This window comes from Meleagris gallopavo, chromosome 5 (genome assembly GCF_000146605.3).
Source record: "Meleagris gallopavo isolate NT-WF06-2002-E0010 breed Aviagen turkey brand Nicholas breeding stock chromosome 5, Turkey_5.1, whole genome shotgun sequence".
Lineage (NCBI taxonomy): Eukaryota > Metazoa > Chordata > Aves > Galliformes > Phasianidae > Meleagris > Meleagris gallopavo.
Genome location: NC_015015.2, coordinates 30,677,379 through 30,695,876, shown reverse-complemented (window position 1 = coordinate 30,695,876; position 18,498 = coordinate 30,677,379). Strand labels below are relative to the sequence as shown.

The 18,498-nt window shown below is 36.8% G+C and overlaps 2 protein-coding genes across 2 annotated transcripts in view; one reads left to right on the top strand and one right to left on the bottom strand.

Annotated features, from left to right (window-relative positions):
* Positions 1-190: 190 nt before the first annotated feature.
* LOC100544811 (protein FAM98B) lies at positions 191-12,081 on the top strand. Its single transcript, XM_010711629.3, is given in 8 exon segments — positions 191-349; positions 1,049-1,183; positions 1,906-2,084; positions 4,918-4,998; positions 5,376-5,492; positions 7,503-7,670; positions 9,017-9,252; positions 9,254-12,081. Coding segments are annotated over 8 exon segments (1,080 nt in total). The 5' UTR covers positions 191-321; the 3' UTR covers positions 9,390-12,081.
* A 619-nt stretch (positions 12,082-12,700) lies between these two features.
* The window catches only part of LOC100544082 (RAS guanyl-releasing protein 1), a 37,861-nt gene continuing 32,063 nt past the window's right edge, over positions 12,701-18,498 (bottom strand). The window contains 1 exon segment of the mRNA XM_019615685.2: positions 12,701-16,620. Coding sequence (XP_019471230.1) covers positions 16,486-16,620 — 135 coding nt within the window. The 3' untranslated portion in view covers positions 12,701-16,485.

Genomic DNA, 18,498 nt, shown 5'->3' with positions numbered 1-18,498 from the left:
GCTGCACGCGGCGGGGGACGGAGCGGAGCGCAGCGCTGGCCGAGCAGGGCATCCCGCTTCACCTGGGAGCCCGTGCGGGGGCTGCGCTGCCTGTGTGTTGGTGGGCGCTTCCGCTGTAACGAAGCGCTCAGCGTATTTAAAAGTATGCATATTTTCTGTTAAACCCGCTTCGTATTATCGAGCTTTATTTCCCTGTACAGGTACACGGGTCCCCTCTTGGAAGAGGAAGCCCTGAAGAAAGCAGCACAAAGTGGATTATCTTCACCGGAGTATTTTGACCTCTGTGTTTGGTTAGGTTCCCAAATAAAGTCACTTGGTGACATGGAAGAAAGCATCACGTCAGCAGATGGTAAACGAGTGTTAATTTATTGAAGCTATGTAGTACTTGATTGGGGGATACACACTTGACATTTAAGCTAGTAATAAAATTAATATTGGAGTTTAGAAGGCAGCTAAGAGGTAGCCAAAGAGAGGCTGATGTTTTTGTGTATGTAGCTGCTAGATTAAGGTCTACCCTGGTGAAGATTCTTTCAAAAGGAAGAAAGGGGGGAAAAAAAAAAAAAAAGACAACCTACCGGACAATAAAGCTGGGCACATAGGTGTGATTGGGTTAGTTTGACTCCTGGAACTTGGTCATCACAAAATGAATGACAGTTGTCCACTGCTTTGTGGCATCCGCTCTTTGCTTGACAGCGATATTCCTGTGATCTGAAGGAGTAAGTGCTCCTGTCTCTCTGCTAGATGCGAGCTGCTGATTCACTCCAAATACTTGCATTATGGTTTCAGACTGCTGTAGCATCAGCTTCTTCTTTAAAGCATGAATGCAGTATTGCCTTTGCTATTGAAAATGCTGTCTGTTTGTATGTAGGACCTCTTTAAGAAGAAAGAAGATGTTACTGGAGTGGCAGGTTGTGTTTGTCAGTGGTATCGAAACCTGCAATCTAAATGTATAAATCATTAAATCTTAATTAATTGGAGGTTTCTATTAATAAAAAATGAAAATTAAATTAAAAGAAAAACAATTAATGGTCTTTATTTATTTCTACAGGTGATAAAGATATAGAGAGCTTCCAACTTGAGATTAGTGGCTTCCTGAGAGAAATGGCTTGTCCATATTCATCACTTGTATCTGGAGACATAAAGGACAGATTGAAAGAGAAAGAAGATTGCCTTAAACTCCTCTGTAAGTTAAAATCACTTTTCCCCCTTACAATATTTTATGTGCTTGCTCTGTAATTATGATACAGTTTAGATATTTCTTTTTGTGTATTTAAGTGTATCTCTACAATCACTACAGTTTACCTGTGCATGCACCAGATCACTCATGGAAGAGTGAAAATGGCAAGAGTAATATTTGTTTGTGATGTATTATTCAACCTACTGAGGCCTCCTGGTAATTTCTTGATCCAGTTCCAGCTTAGCTGAAACTAAGGCCTTGCTTCTCTTGATTCTGAGAAGCCTTGGGGCAGCTTGAAAGAAAATGCAGCATGACTGAGACATGCTGAGAGTAAGATTGAGGAGAGCAACATCTAGGTTGGACCTGGGCTAAGGGAACCAGCTGAGACTGAGTACAGGAAAATTATATTGGGAAACTGATGGCGGCAAACACTTGAGATTTGACAAGAGAAGAATGGAATAACAGCAGGGAGCAGTGTGGTAGTATGAAATTAGCCAAGGAACTTGGCCTAGGGAAGGGTATTAGCAGTCAAGTATGTGTTGTTAAGATGTGCAGACAGAAGACAGGAAGCTAGATGAAAGTTAGTTCAAGTAACAAATGGGAAACTGACACTGACCTGTCAGGAGAGGACTGAGATAGGGTCTTTTATCACTGTCTTGTTTTACAAGAACGTGGATACAAAATTTGTCATGCCTCTAAATCTGCTATTGTGATGCTTTTCTTTGTAGTATTTCTAAGTACAGAACTTCAAGCTTTAAAGATACTGCACAGCAAGAAAAGTAAAAGCTCTCATTTGGAAAAGCACAACGAAATCTATCAGGAAGTACAAGCTATCTGTGATGCGCTGGGCTTACCAAACTCCTCCTCATCCGATATTCCTCCTTTGTTAAGCAATGTGGAACAAAAGGTACAGATTTTCTCTCTGTTGTTAACTTTTATGCCTGTAAGCATCCATCTTAGTTAAGGTCCTAACAGTATGGTTCATTTTATACTGCTTAGTGTTTAACTGTTTCAGTTGTGAGGTGAAATATTTGAGTGGCTCCCTGAGGGTGAGGTATGTGGTGAGCCATGCTTTGCCATGCAAACTTAGGGCGTGAGTTGAAGTAACACTTTTGTGTTTTGTGTTACCATTTAAATGCAGAAGACTTAGTCTAATAACAGTTTATATACCTGTATTCTGAGAAGTAGTAAATTTAATAAAATTTTCCAAAATTTACATTTTTGCTCATTAGCTTAGGAGTATCTTAATTGCAAGTATTGATTTGTTAGTGCCATTTCCTTAGCTGTAAATAGGATGAAAATGCCTGGATTACCAGGTTAGTCAATATGCAAACTTAAACCTTGCAGTATAGGTATTTCAGTTATATCCCACTAAATTCTAACTCATTTAATGATGATGATGTGATATTTGTCTTTCTCACTGCAGAATTTATTTTCTCTGTCAGGCAGTTAGAAGTTTTACTGTTCATTCCTTCCTGATGCCTGGGGAATCAGTCTCTTCTTGAAAACTGTGGGAGATGAATGCTGCCTGTGTTTGCTCATTTTTTTGTAATAATGTTCAAGAGGTGTCTGGATGAGGTGCTACAAGATATGGCTTAGTAGCTTAGAGGGTAGTAATGGTGGTAGGAGGACGGTCGGACTAGATGATCTTGTAGGTCCTTTCCAACCTGGTGATTCTGTGTGATTATTTTTTTCCTTCCTCCTTGCCTAGTGAGCTGGTGAATGACTGGAAATTTTGTGGAGAGGGCCTGTTCCTTGCCTGATTTTCTTACATGTGTGGCAGTACAGAACCTTTAATAGATTTGTATACAAGAACAAGCACCCAGGTGGTGAAAACATCTACATTCCCATAATGCCACTGTGCCTCATCTGTTTAGCTCAAATGGAGTGTTTAAATCTAGTCTTGCTGATAAACATTTTTGTGAGGATGAGGGGAGAAACAATTCTGGTGCTATTTTCTGAGGATTAAAACATCAGAGTTCCAGCTGATCAACTAACACTTGCCTAGGACTGTTGATTTTCCTCCAGATGGATGTAAGCCCTATTTTTATATTCAGAGGACTTTGTAGGCTCCAGCTATGGGCAGTGGCCTTCCTTGATTGCTTCTTTGTATCTCTTCTTTGAGACAGGTGTAGTTTCGTGCCCAGGTAAAGGAATAGGACTCTAGTTCTGCAGCAGCAGCCTTCTGGGTCAGCTTCTCACCTACACACCTATGAGCCCAGAAGGCTTTCTTGAATTATGGGGTTCCTTGTCTGCCATGTTTTGTGAAGTCCGAGAGTTCCTATCAGTTAGGATCACATGCTTGAGTTGATACACAGGGCATTACTGTTACAGTTTCATTAGTGCTAAAGTGAGCAGAGTCTTTAAAAAACACATTATGTCTCCGTTTCTACCTTCCCAAATTGCCTTAAGCTCTTTTTGGTGTTTTCCAGATCCATCAGCTCTGCCTTGCTTATACAACTTGCACTCACTTCACAGTGTAGAAATGTGACAAAACTAGTTCATTCATTTTCTTTGACTACAAATTAATAGTGTAATTTGTGCTCTGAACTTTCTGGCCCTTACAAGTGAAGAATTTTTTTCCTACTGTTCAGGAGATTCCGTAGAATTTCTACTGTATTTCTACATTGTCCTTCATCCTTTAGTTTCATGTGGGACAGGTTCAGAGTTTATTTTGGTAGTAGTTTCGAGTTGGGTATGTGCATTTAAAGATGTGGCTGCATTAGAATGGTGATGTCAATGATTGGATTTCTTTGCTTCATAAACTCTTCTTCAGTGCCATTTGTTACTTTTTTAGATCCTTACAAAAAGTCATTAAAAATGATCAGTGTCTTTTTGCAAATATTTTATTGCTTCTAATTTAATTAGATCCTGTATAAAATTGCACTGTTAATACTTACAATTATATTAGATAATTTGTAACAGAAACTTACAAACAAATCTACTATTTTTTATTGAAATTGGAAAAAGTAAGCAGAATTTGAAAGCAGTACTTCAGCTTGTGTACTCTTGCCTCTGTCTAGCATCTTCAGCGCTGTCAGCAGCTGTGGGAATAGCTCTGAGAGTAGTTCAGCTGTGCAACAGCAACCTGCTAAAGGGACAGATCACACGTTGTATCTTGGTATAGCATATTAGAACATTGCTTAACTTGAACAGAATTTAATTGAAATATGAAGAGACTATCTTTGAAAATAATATTTGGGAATATATGCCAGAGGACGGTTGTATTCCTGTCTTCCTGCAAAAGGATATTTACCAAAAGTCTTTTACTTACAGCTGTGTTGGTCGAGGCTGGGCAATGTATTCTGTAACTGTAAGGCAGCAAAGCTTGTACTTGGAGGATGAGCACTCAGTGTACTGCTGATGCAAGTGAGGGAATAAAGTATTAATAGAGATTCAGGAATCTGGACATGACTTTGCAGCGTGTCACAAACTGTAAATCAGTTTGCATGTAAACCCAGTTCCTCCTTAAATGTTGCTTGATGAATATACTTGTCACTGGATAAAATTACAGATGTGTTCTCTTTGCTTTGGTTAACAAAGGTTGCAGAAAGAGTCATGTAATGAAAGTATTCAGGAACTCTTTTTTTTTTTTATTTTAAATAGATAATAAGACAGAAGATGCATCTCTCCTTATGAGTCTGATAAAATGATAAAACAAAACATATTTGATCTTATGATTGGAATGAGTTGTGCTGAAGTAAGTGTAAATACAATTTGTGTTACGTGTTTTGTTTCAGATAAAGGACATTCTCTCAAAAGTTCAAAAAAACCACGTGGGGAAATCACTGCTAACAAAACCTCTGAATTCTGATCAAGTGGTAAGAATAAAAACAACTTAGTTTTTTTTTGTATTTCACAGGATGGTCGAAATTTATGTTTATGGCTTCAGCTGACTGTCCATTTTACAGTCACTGTTCTAACTATGATAATAAACATTCAATTACTAAGCATTAATAACACATTAATTCTGGAAGTATCTGATTGTTAATGTACTTTGTGTTGATACATGTATTTACTTTTAAAATACTTCTAATTAAGACTGCTGCAGCACTACACAGATGCACCCCTAATTTTATGTAGTTTATAGAGGTTACCTGGCAATGGCCATCTTATTTGCTGAATGAGGTTGCATTTCATTTGACTTACATACCCGTATAGAATTGAACATTTGGATTTTTGTACTGTAACACTGCAGGAAAGATTGGAAAAAATCAATGATGCTCTTCGCAGTGAATACGAATGTCGCCGTCGTATGTTAATGAAGAGGCTAGATGTGACAGTGCAGTCTTTTGGCTGGTCTGATAGAGCAAAGGTAAGCTTGCTGCATTCTTTGCTTCCTGTAGGTGGGAGTCTGCTACAATTCTGTAGGTCTTGTTAGCAAATATACTATGTAAATACAATTCCATTATTGCTGACTTCTTTTCGAGCAGTTTATCATCCTGGGTTGTAATATCTGAATCTTAGATGCTGTAGTAGGGCAAGAATTTGACTAAATGGCACTGGCCGTCTTTTGTGAGTGAGTGTCAATAGCTTCAAAAATAGAAATTCTAGCATCCTCTGTTGGGGTTTTTCACTGTAAGTCCACACCTCCCTTTTTCTTCCCTATATCCATCTGCCCCAGTGAAGTAAAGTAAGAGGAATCCTCAACATTTCTCTTAGAAATGCAAGAGAAAACCAAACGCTGGGCCTTGACATAGATAATTCACAAGGTCAGTGAGATTATTACAGTGACCTGTAATCTATCTTGGGCACAAAACAACTGAATAAGCAAACAGTCAGCTGAAGATCTTGTATGAGAAAAGCACACAATTACTTCCGTTCCTTCAGGTGCCTGAAACTTCCAAACCACTGTTGTGGATTTTGTCTGCTGGTATTGTTTTGTTATCACAGAATCACCAAGGTTGGAAAAGACCTCTAAGACCATCCAGTCCAACTGTCCACCTATCACCAATATTTTCCTACTAAACCACATCCCTCAGTACAACATCTAAACATTTGGTGAACTCCTCCAGGGATGATAGCTTCCCTTGGTATCCCATTCCAGCACGTGACCACTCTGCTTGAGAAGAAACTTTTCCTAATATCTAATGGCAGTAATTTAATTTTTATGATTTCCTAGCACTCTGTATATTAAAAAAATAGTAATGATTTAACCCAGTCTGATATTTCTGACCTAGAAATGCATACTATTTCAACCCAGTAACATAAGAAGAGAAGATACTAAAAGTTTGTAACAAGATGAATATACATGCAGGAAGCTAAAGGGAGATATTTTTCCTCATGAGCTGCAAGATAAACTTTTCTGTCAAGAGAAGATGAAAGATTTGTGTAGAAAATTAGGACTGAAAGCAGTATCAGAATTTAGCACAGACGCATGCAGACACAATCTTTTTTACGAAGCTCACTAAGCACCACTGAAAGTCATGAGTCAAAGACTGCTGTTTCTGAACGGCTCACTTCAGTGTCAGCTGGGGTTGTGAATGCTTTTATGCAGAAAAAGAAGAAAAGAGAGGGCATTTACCTTGAAGTTGTCAGATTTCACGCTGTGTATAACTTCTCGTTGCTGTAGCAATACAGCTATAAATTTTCAAATGTAGAGTGTACTTCTAGGATGTAGCTGATGTTGGCTGATAATAACTTAGATTAAAATTTTAAGTCACCTGATGTTATTTCAAATGACATTTGAAACGATGAATACTTTCACAGCAGAACAACAGTTTAATGAGATTTTTGGTGATTCTAAAGCAGTAAGATAATTCATTTTCCTGTTGCAAAAGAAAAAAACTGTTGATATGAAGTAGTATGCAGTTACAAAAATGATTCTATTACAAATTAATTAAAAACTGCATATGTTTTTTAATCCTTTTCTCCTCACTTTTCTTGTAAAATACTTGTTTAGAACTTCTCCAAAGAAGCTTTTGGGATTTAAAATGTTTTGATATTGATGGTTTTTTTAAGTCAATAAGCAAGTTGTTTTCCTTTTTAATTCAGTTTCTAGCTTGCCTTCCTCCCTTACAGTGAAGAGTCTAAATTTTAGTCTTAGATATATTGTAAACCATCAAAAAATGTTTGCTGCCAGTGGATAGGAGAGTTTCTTTTGTAACCGACTGAATTTCAGCAGTATGTTTTGTACATCACCACATGAAGAGAATTGGTGACAACTGGCACAGTATTTTGTAAGCTAACCTAGTTTTTCAGACATTACAGCCACTGCAACTTACTGAGACTTACTGTTCAGTAAGTGTGTTTTACAGCCTACGTACACTAAGTGTGTTTGTATGTATGTCTAGCAAGTAAGTTATGTTTGATTTTTATCATTTAGGTAAAAACAGATGACATAGCACGAATCTATCAGCCCAAGCGCTACGCATTATCTCCAAAGTCAACAATAACGTTAGCTCACCTTCTTGCTGCTCGAGAGGATTTATCGAAGATCATAAGAACAAGTAGTGGATCAACACGGGAGAATACAGTCTGCGCAATCAACAAGGTAACTTTTGTTTTTGGGATATGAAAAAAGGACTCGGGATTTTACAGACCTATCAAAAATTTGAGATTACACTGTGTTCAGTATTTTTATTCGGTTTTGAAAGATGGGTATACTCAATACTTTAGAGCATTCCAGTAAACATTGCAACAACTTTTTTTTTTTTTCGTATTATTATCTTATAACACAGTCAGTCATAGAAAACAGTAATCTAGATGAGCAGGTACAATGGAGGAGGTAGGCAGAGTTCAAAAATTACTTTTCCTTTCCTACAGAGTTGTGCTTTTCAAACAGTAGTCTCAGAACACAGGACTACTCTAGTCAGTTCTCAGGATCAATAAATGCTTGATTAGACCATTTGAGAGCAAGATAAAGATAAGAATCACCCTTTTGTTTTGGGATCCTTATTATCTTAGGAAAGGGACTTCATTCATTCAACATAAAACTGTAGTAATAGTAATTCTTTCTTTTGCTTATTATTAATCCTGTTTTACAGACTTCTTAAAGTTTTGTTGCCCCACTTAGGTATTTTTTAATATGTTCTCATCCCAAAGATTCTGAAGTTTTCTAATTATTGTATGATCTCTCTTTTTTGTGTGTGTGTTTCGTTGGGTTGGTTGTTTTTTGTTTTTTTGTTGTTTTTTTTTGTAAGCGGTCTTTGATTGGAGTACCTGGGACTGACTCGTGTCAGTTAACATTCATCATACAAAGAGTTTAGGAAATCTAGGAATTAAAACAAAAAGACCTGAATACCTCTCTATACTTCAACTTGATATTTTGTAAAGCTCAGTCGAGTAGAATCTGTTTTGTACACTAGATAATATCCGCCAAAGATCATTTTTTCTTTTCTTGAAAGTGTTATGGCAGCATGTTGTGCCTTTTTTCTGTTCTGCCTTTCTCCTCACTACTTCTTAATGGAAGGTAAACTGGTGTTACTTTTAAGAGCTGCATGCCAGTCTGCCGATTTTTGTTTTTATGGCTGATTAGGTTAGAACGTTTTTGAAATCAGAGTAGAAGAGCAAACAGCACAGTAATCTTTACCTGTATGTATATATTTGAGTTATATGCTACTTTGTTGCAATACTTGGCATGCAGTTTTCTTCCTAACAATTTCACAACACTGTTATTAGCTAGCTAGCTGTAACTTAAATTTTACAGATGGAAAATGGGATCACTTTTGGAGTTCTTGCCACATGTTGCTGGCAAGTTAGAAGGAAACGAAATAGCAGCTGTCGAGCTCCACTCTGATAGGAACTTATTTCCTCTGAAGAGCAGGCAGCATGTCTTTGTCCAAAAAGAATTACCCTCTGTCCCTTCAAGTTATTATGTCCGTCTGTTTTTCAATATAGGTTCTGATGGGGAGAGTACCTGACCGTGGAGGCAGACCAACAGAGATTGAACCACCTCCTCCTGAAATGCCTCCGTGGCAAAAAAGACAGGAAGGTGGTGGAAGAGGTGGCTGGGGAGGTGGAGGTGGGGTGGGAGGGGCAGCTGGGGTGGGGGAGGGGGGAGAGGGAGGAGGTGGGGGTGGTTTTGGGGGTGGGGGTGGTTTTGGAGGCGGGGGAGGTTTTGGGGGTGGGGGTTTCAGGAGGTGGTGGAAGAGGTGGAGGTGGTTTCCAAGGCGGCAGGGGGGACTATGGTGGCAGAGGTGGTTATGGTGGCAGGGGAGGTTATGGAGATCCGTATGGTGGAAGAGGAGGTGGAGGATACCGGAGATACTGAAAGAGTAACAGATGAAATATAGTGGTGGTGTTTACTGGTGTCAGGAATTTAGATATGGTACCTTTGGTTTAGATTAGATTAAAGTATGACCATGTGAATCATTGCATTCGACCAACTGATGTTGTCATTGAATTCTTTTAGTTAACCGAACAGAACTTTTTATACTAAAATATCCTGACTAGAGTCCTCGCTTTTCGTACTGGTTGTGTTTTTTTTTTTTAAATTATGTTCATTTATTTAAAATAAGTCTCAGAAAACTGAATAAAAACCTTTTTAAAGAAACAGAATAAAGATGATGTTCAGGCCTCTCTAATTATTGCATGTTGCACATAAATTCTGCTCCAAAAGCTGGATGCAAAAAAAAAAAAATTAAGAAGTCAGACCTAAGAACTTGAGGGAGATGCTTCTGAAAGTCCAGAATGCTGCCTTTGTGCTTTTTTCTTTATCCAGTTTTCACATTGGACATATTGAAGAAATTCAGTTTCAAGTTGTCACTTAAGGCTTTGGTCAAAATTATTCAATGAACTTCACATAAAAGTAATATTCTGAATTAGTTCTCTACAGATACTAATAAAATTAGATGGCTTTGTGTGTTCATAAATATATCGGAGATTAATTGAAGGTCAGAGCATGTACCACAAAACCTGAATCATGGTGACTTTTGATGTTTATTTTTACTTAACTTGCTTTTCATATTATTGGTGTTTCATAAAAGCATTTTCTACTACCGTCATGTCCAGTAGGAGTTCATCTATATACTCTTTCTGCATCAGCCTTTAAAAATAAACGTCAACAAAGCTCAGTTGCCTGAGAAAGGGTGGGCTATTTCTTTTTTTTTCTCCTGCCTACTCTCTGTATTTGGCCACTGCCAACTGCCAGCTGACAAGTTATCTCATGCACCAGTTGCTCCTCCCATTGAGGTTTCTGGAAAAAGTTCCAATATAGCATTCAAAGGCTTTGCTTCTTTATTCTGTCACCCAACTGGTTTGATAACCTGAAAGAAACTCTGTGTTGATATGTATGGATACCTTCTCCTTCACAGATAGTGTTACTCTAGTAGAAGAGCATCTAGATGAGGAAGTGGATTTTGTATAATTCTGGCTCTAAGTAGATTTGTTAAAAGAGATTAAGTTCAGGGCTGTCAGCTAAAAATTCTGTATGTTATCTAGCTTCTTTAGGTCCCTCCTCTGTTGTGATGCCATTTGTGAATAGAGGTAAAAGAGAGATGATGTCCAAGTATATATTCACGATGGTATTTATCAGGTTCATGTTACTGCAGAGATTCAGGAAGGCATCTGATAAACCTGGGCATATCTCTTGACAGAAACCTTGAAGCGCTTTCAAGAAATATATAACTTAGACTTATCTGCAGTTGAACTTTAAGATTTGAATTTGCTTTTATGTACCACAGTTATGAGTTTTGTTTTTTTTTTTTCCCCCACAAACTTGCTGCTGATGTCTGTATTGGCATGCTTTAAAGTTGTTACCGTGTCTTCAGGGACACATGCATCATGCCCTCAATTACAGAGGCAGATCTATGCAGGAACGTAGAGCTCTGTTTAAAATTAAGTGATTTTCTAGCATGTTGTTTAAAAACATGTCAGATTTTATTAATTAGCTACTACCAACACCTTCATTTGAAATTTTAGTCTAGATGAACTTCAAAACTTTCCTTCTTATTCTGTATGCTTATTGACTGAGAATGCTGCTTTATGATGTGATTGGTACAGCCTTGGCCATACTTTACAGTTCCAGTAGGCTTCTAAGAAAAGAGAGTGGGAGACTTCATTGCTTGTATATGTTGACTTGAATGTGAACTCAATATAATGAAGTATTCTGCTGGCTTAACTTCACCCACCTTCTAGCAGTGTCATTATCACTTTCTTTGTACACTCATTTCTGTTGTCAGCCTCTGCTGCCATTCTGAGGAATTTCAAGTGGAAGCACAGTACTCATTTCCTTCCTTTGGAGACTGGTTTATTCACAGTGCTATAGAGGTAGCTCACAAATGACATTTTGAGTGAGACCACTGGCCATGGAGGTGACAAGCATTGGTCAGCAAGGGAAGAGGGAGAACAGTTTTTAACAAAGCCTTAATTTAAAATTCTCTTTGCTAATCCTATGCTGTTATTTTTGCTACAAGTAACATACAAACAACAATCAAGAGCTCAGTTTCACCAAGGATGTAGGCTAGGAAATTCAAGTGGTGTATCTATGCATAAAGATTTCATCAGTTTTAAGATGTGAAGATGCACTGGGTTAGTTGACCTGTAGGGCTGGTAGAATGTAGTAATTGTGTATGTGCCGCAGTGCTTTTACACTTGTCAGTTTGTGCTATTTGTAACAGAATAGTTCAGAGTAAAGTAGACAAGATTTGTGCCCCCATCCAGTTCTAACAGTTAAATTATTCTAGTAGTTTTCCAATTTTTCCAATTATTTTTTATGTAGACATTGTAAAAGACAAAACTTCAACTAAGTTGAAGTTCTATGGAAGATGCTTCGTTTTTTTTTTTATTTGAGCTATTTCATATTTTCTTGAGTAATTCCAAAGTGTGAAGCCAGTAGTAGAAAAGCAAAGTAAGCACCACCACGTTTCATAGAGGTATCCCTTTCTCGGTCTTCTCTGTTGTCAGAATATATGTCCTTATTTTATCAGAAGATGCAATAATACCATTAAAACAATTGATTTAAACCTCCAACCCTTCTGTTTCAGTCTTGAAAAAAGTATTTTGAAAAATTCTGTTGTAAGAAAAAAGCCGTTTTATATGTCTATGATTATTTCTGTGTTTATTCAAATGCAGTGAATTGTTTTGGTTATTCAGGAATTGAAGAAGACAACTTTTGTGTCAGGGCTGAAGAGAGATGGTTTTGTTAACAGCTGTAAACACTGAGGAATAAAGTACTGCATTTGAAGTTATTTGCATCACTTGTGTAGTGTGATTTTGATTCTCTATTCATATCTCCCGTGCTTGCAAGAAAGATTTCCTGCTGGTGATTTGAAATAATGATGAAACGTGTTTTTTATGATCATGAAAAATAACAAATTTTAACAAAAGTAGAGAAGGCAGTCAATAACAATACAAGAAAAGTTCACCAGGAGAGGTCCCAAATAGATCCTGATTACGTTATCTGGAGTTACTAAGAAATCCGTCTCCATTGAAGGATATTCAGTTAAAATTTATCTTAATACAACAAGAAAATTGCATATGTGTTTATATGATCATTACTTTTGTCTTTATGTAAATTAAGGAAAAACTTCACAAGTAGTGAACTGAAGTAGTAATTGGAGGTTTCCCTTTTTTTTTTTTTCCCCCTTCACTTCTGCAATTCCTAAGCAAAACACACCTTGCTCTGTATGTGCAAAGTTGGGAGAGCAGATTTGCCTGTAAGTAGGAATGGTGTTTTTCAGTAGTTAGCACCCTCTTCTTCTTCCCTCCCCTCCCTCAGATATTTTGAAGTTCACTACCTGACATAAAAACATGCATGAGATACAGTATTTTGAGTTCTGTGGTAAGGTGAAGAATAGCAAAGGTTCAGGATGATGTGACGCTGCCTGTGTACTAGCCCTAGTAGAAATTGCAGAAGCCTTGTTTAAGCTTACCTGTCGTGCTGTAACATCTTCTGAGAATGAATGTTCTTAAGAAAAGCAAGAGACTATGCTAATGAAGAACTGTGCTTGGTAATACCTTGAACAGTGTAATGGCAAAACAGTGTCTGTATTGTCTCAGCCACTAAATTCTGAAAAAATAATCTGAAAATGCCCAGCTTCCCAAGTTCTCCCAGTGTCTTCAGGCTCAAGAATGTAAAGGTAGACTTGAGACTCTCATATATCAGGTCAGTCCTGCAGAAGTGCCCCAAATGACAGACCCAAGGAAAATGAATATATGTTATTAGGGTTTCTTTCTTTCAGATACAAACTCGGAGGCAAGGTACAATTTTAACATTTTTTCTATTATAAATATTAAACTGATTTCTTACACTTTATATAAATGTTTACAGTCTGTACACTTTTTCAATCTTCTTTAATAGCACTGAAACAAAAATGGAGTTTCTGTAGAGATCATTTCCCACAGGATAACAGATTGCTACTGTAACAAAGAATTCCAAAAGGTAATATTGTTTTGTATTTTCAAAAGCGTATGTAAGTTATTTTAAAGGCAGTGGTCTTCAGTATTAACATTAGCTCTGGCCTGTTCATTGTTAAATCATTCAGTCTACTTACTTTCATCTTTTAAGGATCAGAATTCACACTTAGAAAATAAACAGTAGTTGGGGTACGAACATTTCATTTTTTTCTTCCTTTCTGTATGCATATGAAACACAGCTGAGCCTGGAGAAAGAATAAAGGTGAGTGCTTTTCATTTATGTTAACTGTGACAAGATGAGTTTTAAATGGTGTTCAATACCAGTGCTTGCTGATTAGTCCTCTAAACAGCACTTAGTACTTTCATTATTTCATTTTTCCTAGCATATAGTAGCAGTAAGATCAACAGAGATGCGGGATTTTTGCTCAGTAACTTTGTCAGTTTCATCAGTATCCTTGTACAGTCAGTATTTGCTATTAACACTATTACTTCATGCAGCAAAAAGGAAGTTGCAAAGTAATAACAAGGGATTACCACCAAAACAAAGCAACAACAACAACAACAACAACAAAACATTACAAGAGGCTTTGGGCAAACACCCTGAAGGTATTTGGAGAGCTTTGAAATTTTTCAGGTATCAACAAATTCATCTGAAGCAGTAAGTTTTCAGCATACATGAAGTATCATGGATGGGTTCTGTAAGATGGTCCTGCGAACAGGTTTAAATCATTGTGTTTATAGGAACAGGGTGACAGAAAAGTAAGCTTTAATTTTAGACTGTACAAGTCTACAGACTTGACTTGATTTTAAGCATTAAGTACTCAGTGTTACTAACACAATAACCTTTGGGTCAGTGTTGACATTAGGAAACTTTCCAAATACTGATTTGTTAATTTTCTTCCTCTTCCACCCTCCTAGAGTAGGCAAAGTGTGTGTGTGTAGATATGTATGCATACACACACACATACAGAAATTGTTAGAATTGAAACCATAAGCAAGCAGAGTTTCCTTAGATGCACGAGATTTGCCAAATTTTGCTGCTCTTCTAAAGTATTTTCCAAATACGTTGAAATATTTACAACATTTATCCTGTCCCTTTTAATTGTTGTAGAAATAGACTTTTTATCTGCTAGGTGTGCATTAGGAATACTTCTTACTGTAGTCCTGCAGAGAGGACAGAAATCAAGAAACTCACAGAAAATTGGCAAAGCAAATATGTGCAAATATGGTTTGAGAGCCATTCTGACTGCTTCACTGATCAAAGTGCAATTTCATGTTAACTGTTAATAATTCAGGTTTAGTGTATGCGGAACAGAAGTTTCACAATCTTCACAACAGCTAGGTTCATCATATGCATTTAAATTCTTTACAGATCATATTTATTTACAGTAAGATAACAGAAAGTCTACTACTACTATTACTACTACTCTCTCCCTTCGTTTTTATTTAGTCATGGATGCAAACACAACTCAGGTTCTAACCAGGAACTTAGAACCAGTAGATTAGTAAGTAGTTTCAGATTGACTTTAAAAAAAAATAAATAAAGTATTAATATGCTTGACAATTAATGACTGTAAGCTGGAAACAGAGCATACATCTAAGCCACTGAACACAAAGCACACATGCTGTAGTAAGGGGTCAGCTAAAAATGTAATCTGTCATGGATTTTGTAAACTGATTTGCAAGTTTTGAAGAGCATTAAGTATATCGCACAATTACAGAATGTCAGGGATTGGAAGGGACCTCGAAAGATCATCTAGTCCAACCCCCCTGCTGGAGCACGAGGGTATGTTGTTAACAGATATGTTAGTTTCAGTTTCTGCTATTTAAATGCTTGATGCCATCCCTTTTTTATAAAAGCAAGTGAGTTTTATACAATTCTGAGAATTATCGTGAAATGCAAATGAAATTTTAAGATTGGCTCTTGTGACTAAAAGATTCACCAGTAACTTGAAAGACGGATTTGTCATCTCTTAACAGTTTGTACACATTATAGTTTTAAGAAAGCTACATTACCTCCCTAGCACCTTTCACTGTACAAAATCTACACACGTAAGAGCACAGTCACCTTGACTCTTCACCTAAAGTGCGTATGAAACCTATGAGGGGAACTGAATAAATCCTGGTTAGAACCATAAGATGTTAGAAACTGGAATACAGTATCCATTGCATTGAGATTGCTATGCGGTTTCCTTCATAATATGGTCTTTAAGGTTCTACTCAGAAGTTACAACACTGATATGCACTTTGATGTTAAAAAAAATAGTCAATGTTATCCCTGTGTTATCTACAGTACAGGGACAGCAAGCTATCCCTTAAGCCCAATGAGTGGGGCTGTGTATTCCAAGCTGTAAACTGGAACACTGAGATGGAAGCAGAATTCACTCTGAACTCTCTCTGGTTTCATATTTTACCTTAAAGAAGTTTTATAACATTTGTCAGTATGCCCTAACAAAGTCTAATAAACAGCTTAACTACTTGTATTAATATTCATGCTAAACTCCAGAAATAAAGATGACTGTCTGCGTAATGTTTTTAATTGGTTTCAGCCACAATGAGAAAGAACTCTCCCTCTTAATAGAATACAGCTTTACTTAAATACTTATCTCTATTGAACATTTGTTTCTACAAACCTGAATTTGGGCCAAATCTGAAGTGACAGTCTTATGAGTAGCTGCTTAGAACACTTGTATAGTGAGATGTGCAGCCAAATCACTGTAGAATCCACATGGTCATCATGTACATAAGCTTCAGGAACAGTGTCACTCCTTTCAAAAACAGTCCCAGAAGATACTGTGTTCATTGTGCAGATGATGCTAACATACCTTAAATTGAAGGAATTCATTTATAGACTTGGGAGTGTGTTTTCAATAGGGAAATGTATAGAATAAAGAGGGTATTTCTGTTTTAAAATCCTTTGGAGTGTCTTTCCAGTTCACTTGGTAAAGCAGCTTTTTCACAATCGTCCCCTTCAGTTTTACATTCTTCCAGAAGAAACTTCCCCTCATCTGCTAGGAGCAGTCTTTGTGTTGTAGATTGTCGATAACATGATTTCTTCTCTGAATCGTAAGAGATTCAATTGTTTTATGTGCCTGTTCCAGTTGCATCTTTAAACCTTCGTTGTCTGCCTTTAGAATATTTCTTTCCTAAGGAAACAAACAAACAAAAAAAAGGTATTTGATTTTACATTTGTTTCAGGATTGTCTGGTTGTGCATGTAGGTTGACTGGCATAAAGATCAGCTGGTGTAGCTCTTAGCAGCAGGGAACAGTATGTTATTTGACTGTTTTCCAAACTTGAAAGAAATTCAGGGCTATGAAAATGATATTTGTTTTGTTTTTCTTGGGGGGTGAGGGGGGGAGTAGAGAGGGCAACATGCCTAGATATTTACCTACATACCTTTTTTTTCAAAACCCAAATGCTGAAAGATAAAATGTAGGGACTATACACTGAAAATAATGTGATCTTAATGAATTCTTATAGTTCTCTTCCTGTCTGTCTCTAAGACAGTATCTATCTGCCTCTGGACAGTAATAAGTCCAGAAAACTCAATGGGAATGTGACCACCATTTTGTTTACAGAACGGCACAGATTAGTGCTTTAGGGACTGTCTACTACATACTATATCAGTTAAAAAAAAAAATAGATCACATGTGCTCTGTGAATGCAAAACTGAAAAATGTGGACTGTGAATTTTAAAGGCAAATACAATAAATAGACTTTCTGAACCTGAGCTACAGAAATATCTAGTGAGATATTTAAAATGCAGGATAGAATTAAATGAAACTAGTGTTTTGAGTATATGAAGATAGCGGTCTGACTCCTGGGAGGAAAATGTCAGTTTCACTGTTTCTTTTAAGATGGGTCATGTTGAAACTTTATGGAAGCTGTTAAAAGTATTCACAACAGTTAGATTAGGACAAACATATTTTTATAGCATATTAATCCAAAATGAGGCCATGCCATGAGTAATTAAGTAATCAGGAATACAACTATAAGATAGGTATCAAGACATAGCTTTGTTGCTTTTCATATTCAGCAATAGTCACTGCTTGTTGATCTTACTGGCCTGCAATTTAGACATGACACTGAAAATCCAAATTTCAAGTAGATGAATAAACTTGATGGAGATATGATTATTTCACCGTTTTGTTCTGATTTCCTTTAAGAATATGCAAATCTGTAAGTATTTATATGGCTCTTAGAATTTAAGTTATGCAAAATCTTCTTTCTTAGAAGAAATACTTCTAAGTATTAGAAGCATCTTACTATCCTTTCAAAGCTCTTCCTTTTAGAAGCTTTGGTATATTCCTGGTATATTCCTATTGCTTATTATTTCAAGCCAAATTAGGAGCTTCAATCAAGCTGTTCTAGACTGGCTTAGTACATATCTCTATATTGTTTCATTATACAGGAGAAATGAAGACATGCAATGCATAACAGATGATACTATATTGTAAAAAATTTGATGCTAGTGCACTGAGCTGATTTGCCAGCACTGTAATTTATGAGGAAAGGAATACAGGCAACTACCCCATGCATTATCTAGAACAGTTGTTTCCAAAGTTGATTGAGGTATTCATGTAAAGAATGTTTATTTTCTAACTAAAAATGTTAAAACTGTGAGATTTACAATTCTTTATTTAACTCGTGTGCATCTCCCCGAATGCTTTTTTCTTCTGCATTCTCTAAAGTGCTGGGAATTTCTGGTTTTGGCTAACATTGCTGCTTTAAATTTGTATTAGAAGTCATTATCTTTAGCTACAAGTATTTTTGTTAAGGAAGTGTTTATCTGTTTTCAACATTATGCTGTACATAAATAGAATACTGTCAAACATGTTAAAACACTTATTCAGCATTCCCAGTCTTGTATTACATGTGTGGAAGACAATTCCTTAAATATATCTTGTTTTATGGAGTAATACCTTGTCCTAAGCAATCGAACTGCGGTCACAGACTTCCTTGTCACTTCTAAGGAAGACAGGGATCAATATAATCATAGTAAGGTCTTCAGAACATATTCCT